We start from the raw sequence: 14671 nt of genomic DNA, 5'->3' as shown, positions 1-14671 counted from the left end.
ACTATCATTTTTTTGTTATTTTAACCTCTCCACGTGACTTTACCGAAAGACCCAAAGAATATGAATTTCTACAATCACGAAAGCCTTTAATCAACATTACATTCCATACAGCACATGCGAGTGGGGAAAGGGGGTGGGGCGCTTTTGCCGCCTCGCAATTGGCTTAAAGCGACACCCCCGCCCCCACCTTCCCCGCCCTCATCAACCAATCGCGCGCGCGCGCCCCATTGGCTGATGCTGCAGCGCGCGCCACTCACCGACAAGCGGCCAATCAGGCGCGGGGAGACGCCGGCCCCTCCCCACCGCCCCCTTTTGCTTTACCTATGCGAGCTGGGAAATCTTAACAGGGGTCGCTGCTGGGATTGTGTGGTGAGGGACCGATATCGAAGAAGCGCTGTGCGGCTCGAGGCGACGACTGCGGTGGCTTTGCGGGCTTCGTGTCGTGTCGGTGTCCTTCACGAGCTTCTGTCCGTCGCGTTGCCCCCCCCCCCCCATGGCTCTCGCCGCGCTGCTGAGGAGGGCGGCCCTGAGCCGCCTGGTGGCGCTGGGGCCGGCGGGGCCGAGGCGGCTCTGCAGCTCCGCGGTGCCTGTGGACGACGTCGTCAGCGGGCTGAGCGAGGAGCAGATCCAGGCACGGGGCGGGGGGGGCTCGCCATCACCATCAATACTCCCTCAACAATCACCATCATTACTCTCTCACCATCACCATCAATACTCCCTCACCATCACTCCCTCACCATCATTACTCCCTCACCAATCACCATCATCACTCCCTCACCATCATTACTCCCTCACCAATCACCATCATCACTCCCTCACCATCATTACTCCCTCACCATCATCACTCCCTCACCATCATCACTCCCTCACCATCATCACTCTCACCATCACTCCCTCACCATCACTCCCTCACCATCACTCCCTCACCAATCACCATCATCACTCCCTCACCATCACTCCCTCACCATCACTCCCTCACCATCACTCCCTCACCATCACTCCCTCACCATCACTCCCTCACCATCACTCCCTCACCAATCACCATCATCACTCCCTCACCATCACTCCCTCGCCATCACTCCCTCGCCATCACTCCCTCGCCATCACTCCCTCGCCATCACTCCCTCGCCATCACTCCCTCGCCATCACTACTCTCTCACCATCACCACTCCATCACCATCATCACTCCATCACCATCATCACTCCCTCACCATCATCACTCCCTCACCATCATCACTCCCTCACCATCACCAATCACCACCATCACTCTCTCACCATCACCACCATCACTCCCTCACCATCACGCCTTCACCAATCACCATCACGGCCTCACCATGGATAGCAATAGCAATTGTATCTGCTTCTTTGCGAATTTGGTATCAGGAAGAACCAGGAGAAAACAAGCACTGAACCATTATAACCATTGTGTAACTAGCAGAGGTGGGACAAAGTCATTGTTATGCAAGTCCAAGTCGAGTCGCAAGTCATCAAATTCATGACTCGAGTCTGACTCGAGTCCAAGTCACATGACTCGAGTCCACACCTCTGGTAACTAGTATAATTATAGTGTTATAACACTACAGTTATACTAGTTACGTTATAACTGTAGTGTTATAACACTCCAAATAATACGCTGCTACACCGATGCAATTCTGAACTAAGAGCAGACCATGAAAGTTCATCCTGTGGGTCTTGTGTTGTGCACCTGCACTGGATTTTAGTTTGGGCCGGTTTCTATGGCATTTGTCGCTTCGTTTGACCCTACAAATGTTACATTTTCACCGATATAACCCACGGCCGTTTGACACGTATGTTTTAACGATTGGCAAAACATTACGTAAAGGTTACACGTTTAGCATACAGTAAGTACTGTGTGTTTAATTACTGACATTAGTGCGAAGTGGGTGGGTGTGCGACCCAGCCCAGGGATTGGTCGGCGCTCGCTGACGCGTCGACATCGCACGCGGCCGTGGATGGAGACGACGATGATGACGGGATGATGATGATGGAGATGATGATGATGACAAAGATGATGATGGAGATGATGATGGGGACACACGTGGCACGCCGCCTCCTCGTGGGCCCGCGTGGCGTGGCCACGGTGCAGAGGCCAACCTTAATTGACCCTTTGCCTCGTGCGTAGAAGAGGCCGTCCATAAATGACGTCACGCACCTAGGGGGGGGGGGTCAGACATTTGTGACGATGTGTGACGACGGGGTTTGAGAAATGCACAAACTTTAAATAACTATTGTCATTGTAGTGCGTATTTAATGTGGCGCTGCACTCTGATGTTGTAGGAGAAAACATTTATTAAAAAGTCTATTTAATTAAGTAAAACGTGTTATATTTATTTAAAGTTGCGCATTTTGATGTAACGTCACATTTCTCAACCCCCCCCTCCCCTAGGTGCATGACGTCATTTATGGACGGCCCCTTGCCTTTCAGAAATATATAATCCCATTATTAAGATGATATTCTCATTCAACACCACTACCCATAGACAAATACAGCTTCGTCACAACCGCATTCTCGAATTGGTTATTTATCTCTAGAACCGTATTCACTGTTAATGTTTGTTTATTGTGCTCTGTTACAGCTGAGACAAACTATGTACAAGTTCTGTCAGGAACACCTGATGCCCATAGCACAAGAGATTGACCGAACAAATGAGTTTAAGCAGATTCGGGTAAGAAGCACAAAGTCACATAATAATACATTTCTCCTCGCTATCATTTACCTTATTAAAATATTATAATCAAATGGCTTTGCCTCTAAAGCCTTAATGTAATCCAATGTAACCCTATTATAAACCCCATTAACCTTGGCACTTACCCAGGCAAGTTTTAATTGCGAATAGCTAATTAAATAAGTTCCTGAAGTAATTTCTAATTCACACGTTTTGTAAAGACGTTAACATTTCATATGAAGAAAAATACGACTGATATCTCAATGGGTGCATTGTTACTTGATGCAAAGTAATCGGTGCTGAGTTCTCATGCCCATGAGGAAGCAGGCCCGAGCAATGCTGGGCCATTCCAATCTTGTCCCAGCATGGCTCGTTACCCATCACTCGCAGAGCTGCTCCATTGGGACTGGACCCTTCTCGCTCTGTCCATCTTGGCCTTCTCCCTTCTTACATGTTTTTTATTTTTATTATTTTATTGTTTCCCTTCTACGTGATTTTACCGAAAGAACCAAGAATATGTTATAAATGGTAATATTTTTTTACAAAACAGTTTAACAATAAACACGTACGCTTAGGTTATGTTTACACAATTTTAAGATAAAATTGTCTTTGTAATTTTACACCTTTTTATCATAATATAAACACCAACCCTGGAGTTTACCTAGGAGATGCTCAGAAGGAAGCATGCAGCTCCCCTTTACGAAAAGTATTCACGTGATTAAACACGAGCCAGCAGTTGGTGTTGGCTGTAGGAATCTGTGCTGAGCCCCACCTGTCCTTGTGAACAACAGCTTGCTTTCCTGTGGCCGTGGGAACACGGCCCTTTGAGATGTTGTATAATGTGAACATGGTGAAGGGTAAAGTAAAACATAATTATACACATTTGTAATTTTCAGGAATTTTGGAAGAAGCTTGGCCATCTGGGAGTGTTAGGCATCACAGCACCAGGTAACCGCGTAATTTCTGTACTTTTGGCTGAGTCATTGTTGTGGGCTGTGGATTTTCAGTGCAATATCAGGTGTCAGATAATGTGCTCTAACAAAGTCATCGACTTGCTTTTAAAGTAACTACTGTGTGTCGTTCTTCATCCATGTCACAACACAGTCCGCGAAATTGTTTTATTTAATATGTGCTCATTTTAAACATGAATTTACTATTCTTCATGTTCTGTAAGAGTTGTTTTGTTAAGTTCAAGCTTATCCGATGCACTTTGTACTCGTACCCTTTGCTTCTACATTCATCATTAATAATGCATATGTGCCCTGAAGTGGCCTCCTCGTAACATTTGAACACAGCCTTGCAAAAGCAGCTCAACCATTGTAAGTGCTTTAGCACCATTAGCTTTTACTTACATGTGACAAAGTTAATTAACAATTAAACACAGAATTCTGCACAAGTTAACATTTAAAAAAGCATGTTAAGCATTGTCTAAAATTCAACATTATACCGATAAAATATACAATTTTAACTGTCCAAAGTCATGTTTCTAAGTTTTTCAGTGAACTAATTTACAATAACTTCACTGGACTTTTTTCCATCTATTTGCAATTGTTTTTCAATATTGGTCAATATCGTCAACTCAACACTAGGTTTGTTTTTGGTAAAAAAAAAATGTGTATAGCTATTGTCATTCCATTGCTGGATAAAGTTATTTCCAAGCCCTCTCTGGGGGGTTATTTCATCATACTTCACTATGCTGGTCAGTGCAGATTGGTAAAGATAGCTGGTCCTGTACCAATTTGGATGTCATTTGCGACTGGTGTTATTTATGGCCAGGAATTGAACTCCGGTCACCAGAATCGTAGCCTAGTATGCATACTACTGTACCTCCATTACCCCCCCCCCCGCACTCGTTTTAAGAGTTATTTTGAAAAATATGTTTTTGTGACATCAAAGACTTACGGTTTTATGGATCTGGAATGCTGCCATAGTGTAATGGTTAGCACACTGGACAATCCAGAGGCCACCGGTTCGAACTCCGGGTTTGAAAGTTGAAACATTGGGTGGGATTCTTAAATCCCCGCTGCTGTCACCTCGGCAGTAGAAATGGGTGCACCACAATTAGTTGATTGGCAGGTTGCATTTGGGAAGGACTGTGGGCATTCTCCCCTCACTTACAATACGTCTGGCCAGCGTGGAAGAGTAGGCGAATTGCACTCCAGAGGGGCTCTCTATAGCAGAGGCATTTCTGACCCTAATTACATGAGCAAGCAATTTCAAGGCTGAACTTCTAATGTTTGTTACCGTGGATCTTCGCCAGTGATAAAAGGACTCACCCATTCATTGATAGTTACAAATAAAAGTTCCACTCTCATTTCAATATTCTGTATTTTCCCTGTGTCCTTCCTCCACCCAGTGGAGGATGGAGGCACAGGCGGTGGGTACCTGGACCACGTGATCTGCATGGAGGAGATCTCCAGAGCCTCAGCCGCTGTCGGGCTCAGCTACGGGGCGCACTCCAATCTGTGCATCAACCAGCTCGTGCGCAATGGCAATGAGCAGCAGAAGAAAAAGTACCTTCCCAAGGTGCTGCAGCACACTAACACACCCGGACCGCTGCATAGCAGTAACTCTAAATGTTAAATAGTAATAAAGCTTAATAGAGGGGTTTTTTTTGGGTTATTTCGCGTAAATATATAAATGTGTCATATATTTACGCGATCTAACCCAAAAAACACCTATTACGGATAATATTGGTCGCGAAAGCCTACGTGTTAAACAGTAATAGGGCAGTGACATGTATACTACTCCTTTCAACAAAGGACCGCCCACTCGGAGGTGCCTTTGAATAAACATACACATTTTCAACTTTATTCGAGGGATGTTAGATTGTTGTTCTATATAAGCCAGAAAATGCTGTGACATACCTCAAATCAGTTAAAAAGTATTTTTTCTCGTTTTCTATGTCTCATTTGTACTGTTTCTCTCGTGTGTTTTGTCTTGTTTTATCAGTCTTATTTGTTAATTTTGCTTAAATCTACATTGGTGTTCGATTTCCGGAATTTGTTAATATTCAAGTCTTGCACGCATGAGTTAAAGCAAGATTTGATTGAGTAAGAATGTATTATAATTTATTAATTGATACATCATTCCATGCTCCTGTAATCAAAGGTGTCCAGAGGTTAAAATAAACATTCTTTAACGTTCGTGCTATTTTAACCTGCTAACCATTCAAAAACAACCCAGGTGGTTCATTCCAAACGTTCAGATATTATATTCAAAATCATGGCTCGGATGTAAAAAAATGTTTTACCAAAAGCTGTGATGCATGTAAATGCATCACCAAAGTTGTATTTAAATTATTTTCTTTCACAAAAGCCCTGCCACCGCCAATTTCCAGGCTATATTTGTATCAATATGAAACAATAAAAACACATGTGCACTCATTCCTGGCAGTCTAGCCATCCAAAAATATAAAGGTCAAGTTAGTGTTGAGCAGTGCTTTTCTCCATTAGTGATCCTGAACCACAAGTAGAAATTCTCAATTCCTGCGATGGAGAGTTGCCCATAAGCCTCTCAAAACGTTTGTTGCGAGTTACGTTGATCAATAACGGTGCTTACAACCTCCCGTCGGATTGCAGCTGATCAGCGGGGAGCATATCGGCGCGCTGGCAATGAGCGAGCCCAACGCAGGTTCGGACGTGGTCGCCATGAAGCTGCGCGCTGACAAGAAAGGTGACAGCTACGTGCTCAATGGAAACAAGTTCTGGATCACCAACGGGCCGGATGCCGATGTGCTCATCGTGTACGCCAAGACGGATCTGAAAGTGAAACCAGAATCACACGGAATCACGGCATTCATCGTCGAGAAGGTGAATATTCTTCCTGGCAGTTTTCCCACTCGTGGGGTCTGATTTTCTTCACTAATTCCTGTCTGGGGCCATCTCTACATCCTGTCCACATTACTGCATATGCTGGCTCACCACTTCAAAACTTCCTCTCGAAAATGCAACACAAGTACAGAACATTGTGCATTGCGGTGAAAGGTCCTGCATCATGAGTATGTAGTGAAGAGACGGGAAACCGATTTCAACGTAATTTAACCTTTTATGCTTTGTTCATCAACCAGTTCTAAAATGTGTGTACACATATACAAGTGAAAAGAACTAGAGGTTTGAGACATTTTTGCTTTAATGTTTTGATGATGATAATGATGATGGTGTTTGTGGATTTTTGCTTTGTAGGACATGCCAGGGTTCAGCACGGCACAAAAACTGGACAAGATGGGCATGAGGGGTTCCAGCACCTCGGAGCTCATCTTTGAGGACTGCAAGGTGCCAGGTATGGATTTGTATATATTTTGAAATGCTTTTATTATTATTAATTTCTCTTAGATCAAAGCAGCATTTTTGGACAGATCCTATAAGTTATAAAAAAATAGTGTTTTTATCAGTAAATTTTGCTTGTTATTGATTTTTCAATATAAGATGGCTCGCCAGGAATTTTTTGAAATGCCTGCTAAAAATACTTGCAGACTCTCACCAGGACAACATTCTGAAATATCTAATATACTTATTCCACCAATAGGTCGGTGTCGCTGTTAGGAAACTCACGTCAGAACATGTTGTGAACACACACACCCACACTAGCTGATAGAATAACATGTTGAGGTAATCTTGTGTAAGTATATACCCAACTGAAATGTGCTTTTAAACTGTGATTTTGTATTATCACGTGGAGTGGTTGTACTATTTCCCTGGTGCATACACACTCCTTTACTTGGCTGAGAACGTATTAATATTAACACCTACAATGCCGAACCCTCCTGAAAATAGTCCTATCACTCGATGTGGCTTCCTGGGTATACAAGTGATTATTATTCATTATTGCTTTTATTATATTTGCATATTGCATTGTGTTCTTGCCACTTGCAGAAAAGAATATGCTGGGCAGCCTGAACAAGGGTGTGTATGTGCTGATGAGCGGACTGGACTTTGAGAGACTCATTCTTGCAGCAGGGCCACTGGGGTAACGCTCACCTTTAATCTAAGCAGTACTTAAAATCTGGTCAAGGACTTGAAATAAGTACATTTGTACTTATGTCATATACGTTATGTCATTACAGTTTTTCTTGTTATTGTTTGTGATTATTCCACAGCATAATGCAGGCAGTGATGGACAATGCCATCCCATACCTGCATGTCAGGGAAGCTTTCAATCGGAAGATCGGCACTTTTCAGGTACTCTTTTTTTTTCGATATTGTATGACTCGCTGTTTATCGTCAGTGCCTACATGATGTGAATGTGATTTAAGAAGTGTGGTCACCACATCTACATCTCTATATAAGGAACAAAACAGGTGGACTTCTCCACAAATCTGCAGTTGGTCGCCACATCTACACCGCGTGTTCTGTTTACGTGACAACCCTTACTAGTTGGCTGTGTCGGGTGATGGCGGGTTTAACGACACATTTATATATTTACGCGATCTAACCCAAAAATCCTCGATTATGGATGATATTGGTCGCCGAAGCCTATTTGTTAAACTGACAATGGTTAAGTTAGGGAACAATCGACAGTTCAGATTATGTAAAAAAGCTGCAGTTGGTCGAAAACTAATTAAAAAACAAAATGTAACAGAATATGTAATTATGTCGCTTCTAATGCACGGATATATTTTAAGAAGAGGAAGACACTGAGCTGAAAAGCATCATTGTGAAGAGGAAGAGATGTGTGGCATTGCAGGCTTCCTGTCTTCCTGCCAGTAACAATATAGTAGGTTAATTGTTGAGTGGCAAGTGCTTCTATGAACTATATACACACCCACGGCCTACCTTTCTCCCTTGCCCTCTACCCAGCTTATGCAGGGCAAGATGGCAGATATGCACACCAGGCTGGCAGCATGCCGGTCGTACGTGTACAACGTGGCCCGTGCCTGTGACCGAAAGCACTCCAGCAGCATGGCGAGTCCACGACACACCCCCTGCCCCTTTGCTCCAATGCTTTTATATCCAGAGCACTTCTTCACATGCCTGATGTCGAGCAACAAATATCATTCTTACATTGAGGTGGTTGAACCAGATTATTGGGTCAGAAGTAGTGGAGTGTATTGCTGTGATGCTTGCGAATTTCTTAATCGGGCATTGAGTCGTTAGATGTTCCATGGTCTGTTCTGGGTGACCACAGTTGCAGACTGGAGAGTTTTTAATTCTACATTTGTGGATCAAGTAACTGCATCTGCCATGGTTTGTGAGGATGTGGTTTAGGGTTGTCAAGAAGATTTGCGAAAGATCGAAGCCAGAGATCTGCTGCTAGACATCGGTGCATCCTCAACCTTTGGTGGTTCCTAGAAATAATTTATGCTTTTGGAACTGTTCAAGTCTTTTCAGGAATGCAGCAACAATAGAATTCTTACATTTTAGTATTACAAATATTTGCTTGCATTAGCTTATCCTGAGATGGATTAATTGTACAATGGTTTTTTTAAGTTGTCAAAGTTTGTATTGTAAAGTGTCCTGGGTTGTTCTAATGCAAATGCAATTTTTAACTGTATGGGGGATTGGCAATATATTTTTAAGTGTTGATGGTGGATCGTGAATTTAGGAAAGTCGAGAACCACTGCACTAAACGAATAAGTCATTTTATCATTGTGTTGCAGGATAGTATCCCATTGTTCATGTTATAGTTTGTATAATCTATTGGTATGTTGTACGGCAGTTAACTACATTTTCAGCATTTGATTATGTGAAATGCATGCTTTTAAAAACAGGACTGCGCAGGAGTGATTCTCTATGCTGCTGAAAATGCTACTCAAGTGGCTCTTGATGGAATCCAGTGCCTTGGTAAGTATTGGGATTCGCTCTTATATTCAACAGTCTCATAAAATCCATAATAGAGGTTTTTGGGTTAGATCGCGTAAATATATAAATGTGTCGTTAAAACTCGCCGCCACCCGACAGCCAATTAGTAAGGGTTGTCACGTAAACAGACCGTGCCAATGTGTGTTGGAGAGAGCCAAGCCACAACATTTACCAACTGAGTACGACGTTTCGCCACACCTGGCGAAACGTCGTACTCGGTCAGTAAAAAATTGCATTTGCAGTTTGTAAATGTTGTGGCTTGGCTCTCCAACACACAACCGGTGTGCTTTACTAGAGACGAATTGGCACGTTCTGTTTTTGTGACAAACCTTGCTGTGTCGTGTGGTGGCGGGTTTTAACGACACATTTATATATTTACGCGATCTAACCCAGTCTCATAAAATGTTTCCTTTTTGTTATTGTACCTCTTTGCACAAGTGCACAATATCGCAACCCTAGGAAATAAAATAATTTGCTATATATTTTCTTTATTGCTGCATGGTACATCATTAAAAAATCTATTTCATGCTGGATTGTCGACTTCAATATTTTACAGTTGGTTATTCCTGCATTCCTGACGAAGCACTGCTTATCAATGAATCATTACTGATTTGTCATTCTCACTTAGGTGGAAACGGTTACATCAATGACTACCCAATGGCCCGTTTTCTGCGGGATTCCAAGCTCTACGAGATCGGAGCAGGGACCAGCGAGGTCAGACGCCTCATCATCGGCCGTGCCTACAACGCCATGTTCAAGTGAATGAAGTCTCCAAGAGCCAAAACAACATCAAGACCCACATGATGTGGCGTTATATACAAATCTGTGTCTTCGAATGGAAAACTATGCCATTTCATCGGACATTTATAATGTGAATTCTGACAGAATGTGTAATACCACACGAGAGCATGTTAACATAACTCTTGTATGGAAGTGTTTTGTGTCATGGGGAAAATGCCTCATAAAAAACACTCCACAGATGACGTCAACTCCAGATTTGTTACGCAATCAATACGCAACATCAAAATTACAATATTTCGACCAATATGAATGTCATTTAGCAGTTCGTCCAGGCTGTACTACAACTTGATTGGGTTGGAAAGCTCCATAGTGTTGATTTAGGACTTAATGACTAGTCAGTTGTTTGGTGTCAAAATGTTTTGTTAAATGCATAATAATAGTTTTGAATTAAATACACTTGTCCTGTCACATGTATAATTGTGTATGTCACCATACTCTGAAGCACAAATCTGACAACTTTCTGCAATAATTGTATTCGTGAAAAGTTTCAAAAGTTTTGTAACGAATCTTATACTGGGCAAGTTTTTTTAAAGAATCGTTTTGCTTTCCAGATAAGAAAAACTAAACTTAGTTCAGAATATTAATGATAAAAAGCAATTGAAATCATCTGCATTTCGAACATTTATTTAATTAAAAAAAGCATTTCTGCCATGTTCAAGTTAATTCTTGCATGACCAAACATATCCTACGACCGAGAGTAAACCTGGCAGCCTGGCGGAAATCTGCTGACAGCATGTATTCGGAAGATTGCAACTCAACATCTAAATTGGGAGTTGATTCAGTCCTCTGTGCCTCCGAGTTGATCATGCGGTACCACTTTGTGATAGCTTTGTGGTTTTCTCTCTGGGTCGACTGACCAGCCTTAGAAATGCGGAATTTTCATCACTGTCTCAGGGTTGTTAGCAGGACAAGCACCACCCCCGACTAGATAATCTTCACTGAGTGAAAAAAATACTTGCAGTGAGAAATGGATTATAGATGAGTTTTTCATTTAATTTTTTCAAATACCATTTTTTTAGAAGTGCTTCCAGATTGTTGGGGAATTTTCATGAAAATTTAAATGTGAACATATTTTATAATTTAAGTGAAATTTACGCCACGTCAAAATGACATCATGCGACAGCACTTTTAGTGAGAAAATCGTGTAAGTGACCACAATGAAGTGCAGTTACTTCCTGTCATGGCACTTTTCAGATATATCTGAAATTGATTTAATCAGAAATGTATCAGCTTGATTTTCAAGTGAAAATTGGGAACGTATTTATCTTAAGAAGTATGTAGAATCTAAACGCACCTACAAGTTGGTTCATACATTTTGAACTGCTAGTCAAAACTAATGTGAAGTTTCTCGGTTATGTGTATGTATTTGATTGGTGTGAGTCACATGTTAGTGGACGATCATTTAAACATCACGTAGGACTTATCTATTTTTTTAAGGTTTGAAATATCCCATTAATATAAATCACACCTGATATCTCACTCTAAATACAAGGTGGCGCTGTGGCCTCGCTTTACGCTTGGTATGGTGCGAGTCAAAATGAAAGTATACGAGGAATTTCACAATAAAGTTACACCTCTCAACTCCAAAGCTCTAATCGCTTTTTCCCGTATTACTTTAAATATTTCTAATGCTGTACCAGGTGTAATATTCGGGCACGCGTTTAAGCACCGACATTTAAGTAATCAAGTTCATTATCGTGTGTCCACTTGCAGTGCATCATCTTTGCGTAAGGGGAACACAATCTGGTGACTCGGTACACAGGATATTGTTATCAATGTATATGGTATGCAAGGGACACCAATGCTGTAATGCATTTGCAGTGTTCTAATCTCAATAAACCTGATGCAATGTGTACATGCTGCGTGGGTTTGATTTTAAATAGACACAAGCACGACGTGTTTGACTGCAGTTTATGCAATCTTAAAGTACACTTCGATGCTTGTAAAATGCAATTAGACGTCACGATGCATCGATTTAAAGTGATGTGTGTCAAGATACATGCCATTGTTTCTCAAATCTAATTTTCCAAACGTGTATGGAGTGTTGCTTTGCGGTATTTGATGAAATCGTGTAATTACATTAAGAGTAGCCACCTCAGGTTTTGCTAACCGTCAACAACATCCAATGGTTATGAATTTAAGGAAATGTTTGAAAAATATTTACATACAGAAGGCTGCAAAGTTAGACGGAAGACAGCAAAACTGTACAAGTTCACTTAACAATGGGAGATTCCGAAGGGACAACTGGAATACACGTGTGATGAGGGATGATTACTGACTAATAGTGATTTAGGTAAAAGATTGTTTAAGCCACGTTCATCATTAATGTGACTCATTGCCAATACAATCTCATCATTCTGCATAACCGAATCGCGCTTCTAACGATTCGTGTACATCGACTAATAAAATCGATTCGCGCGCGATGGAATCGATTTAACAAACAGCAGACTCAAGGTTCTCGATTCTACGTCCGTCGTAATAACAAAACATTAATCGAATCGAAGATGCGATAGTTATAGAATCGATTCGGTGTAGTTTTGGCGCGCTTCTTAAACACCGCTGTTTGTTCCGAGTTCGTATGCGGCGGAGCACAACAACGCGGACAAGACGAATCCCGGGCAAGTTTATTACTCACGAACGTGAGCGGCTGTCGCTAACATCTGTCCAGGTGCATTGTGACATTCCGGCATGAGCTGATCGCACAGGGAATGCTACTCTGTGGTTCGCACTTTCGGCCTGCGGCATCGGGCTTTCGTCTAAAGTTGAAATCAACGAAATTACCTCACGACTAATTATCGTAACGTGCTTTAATTGAAAGTACGCAGTGTGTGTGTGTGTAGGGCTTTTGTTGTGAGTTGCTGTCGAATTGATTATCTGTGGAATGTGGAACCACTGGCGGGTCGCGGTGCCCTCCCGTTGCTCCTCTGACCCGTTTCACTTTATATCGTCAAACTACTAGTGTGAGTTGAATGATGTTAATGCCCTTTCAACATGTTCGTCGCCAATGTAGCCACAGCCGAATGGGGGTTTCCATTAAAATAAGGTGGTAATTAAAATAAGGTGGTAATGACCACCTTGTTTTTATTACCACTTTATTTATTACAACTTTATTTATAATTCGTCTCGGAAATACTCGCGGGAGTCTCGGATGATCTTATTCAGGAGGGTTCTGTATGGAATTGTTTGGACAATTCCGTTCATAAGAATACACTTACACGAGGATATAACACCCAAAGCTCCGAAGAGATTGAGTCCAGATTGCATTGCTGTACTTGTTTGACCTGGCGAGATACGAGGAGGTCACTTAACAATACCTACAGGTATGAAACACGTGCTGTGATGCCGTTCCTTGGCACCTCGGCACAGCTGGCGGGTCTTCCTGAAGCAGAAGATTCGTGCTGGGTCTTGATTTGAAGCTTTCGTGACTGCAGGAATCCATACTCTTTGGTTCTTTCGGTAAAGTCACGTAGGTAGAAAACAATATATCACGACGTTTCGATCGCAACACAAGCGAACGTCATCAGGTGGAACAGATCCAGCAGTAGAACTGCTGAACCAGGAAGCACACAGCGAGAGAGCTGCCTCAACAAGAGGCTATATATATTGGGTTATATATGCTGGCCAAGGGTAACTTTAATCCGTACCCGTGTATCAATAATTACATTTTAATAGTGGAATTTTATTGAGCGACTGTGTGTTGTCTTGGTGTGGTCCGGGACTGTTTTTTCTGTTTTGCTTTCTTGCCCAAGCTGACCTTTCCTATACTTTGAACTCCTATTGCTTTTTGTATTGTTAATTTTAACTTTCTCACCCGCCCCCTACTGGACATCTGTGCCAAAGAGCGTCGTAGATTCTGGGTCTGAAGCACATGCTGATCTTGATGTGGTCCACCAACTCAAAATCCTGGGCTCAATTTTGTAACTGTACGTGGCATTACTGTACAGATGTGTACTGTGGTTGTCGATCAATTATTCCACATTAAATCATTGATATGTTAATTATGTAACATTACATTGTAGTGGATTCATCACAAGTAGATCCTACTTTAAAGCACAGCAATGCATAACATTAACAACGTATACAATAACCCCTCAATACTCTTGGTTCTTTCGGTAAAGTCACGTAGGTATAAAATATAGTATGACGTTTCGGGCGTAACACAAGCGTCCATCATCAGGTGGGAAAGCATGGTCTGCTGCTGAGGCAGACTGTTTTAAAAGGTTTGAAATGGGTGTAGCTCAAGGGTTATAAAGAAGTGGCCGGGGCTAGTGATGTTAATGTGATAAATTAGATACCCCTCAATGTTACTGTTTTGTTTAATTTCACATTTTATCCACATCATATGGGGAAAAACACGTCCCATCTTAAAAGGACATTGAGTGA

The 14671-nt window shown here is 42.1% G+C and overlaps 1 protein-coding gene across 1 annotated transcript; it reads left to right on the top strand.

Moving 5' to 3' along the window:
- The first annotated feature begins 232 nt into the window (after positions 1-232).
- On the top strand, positions 233-12143 carry IVD (isovaleryl-CoA dehydrogenase). The gene is made up of 11 exons (XM_078864294.1): positions 233-631; positions 2598-2687; positions 3584-3635; positions 5044-5213; positions 6269-6499; positions 6872-6968; positions 7562-7655; positions 7786-7867; positions 8486-8590; positions 9397-9469; positions 10116-12143. Exons 1-11 carry the CDS (start codon positions 494-496, stop codon positions 10247-10249), a joined length of 1266 nt encoding a protein of 421 aa, XP_078720420.1. The 5' UTR covers positions 233-493; the 3' UTR covers positions 10250-12143.
- Positions 12144-14671: the final 2528 nt, after the last annotated feature.

The sequence above is a fragment of the Lampetra fluviatilis genome, chromosome 18 (genome assembly GCF_964198595.1).
Source record: "Lampetra fluviatilis chromosome 18, kcLamFluv1.1, whole genome shotgun sequence".
NCBI lineage: Eukaryota > Metazoa > Chordata > Hyperoartia > Petromyzontiformes > Petromyzontidae > Lampetra > Lampetra fluviatilis.
This window is presented reverse-complemented; position numbering and strand designations above follow the sequence as displayed.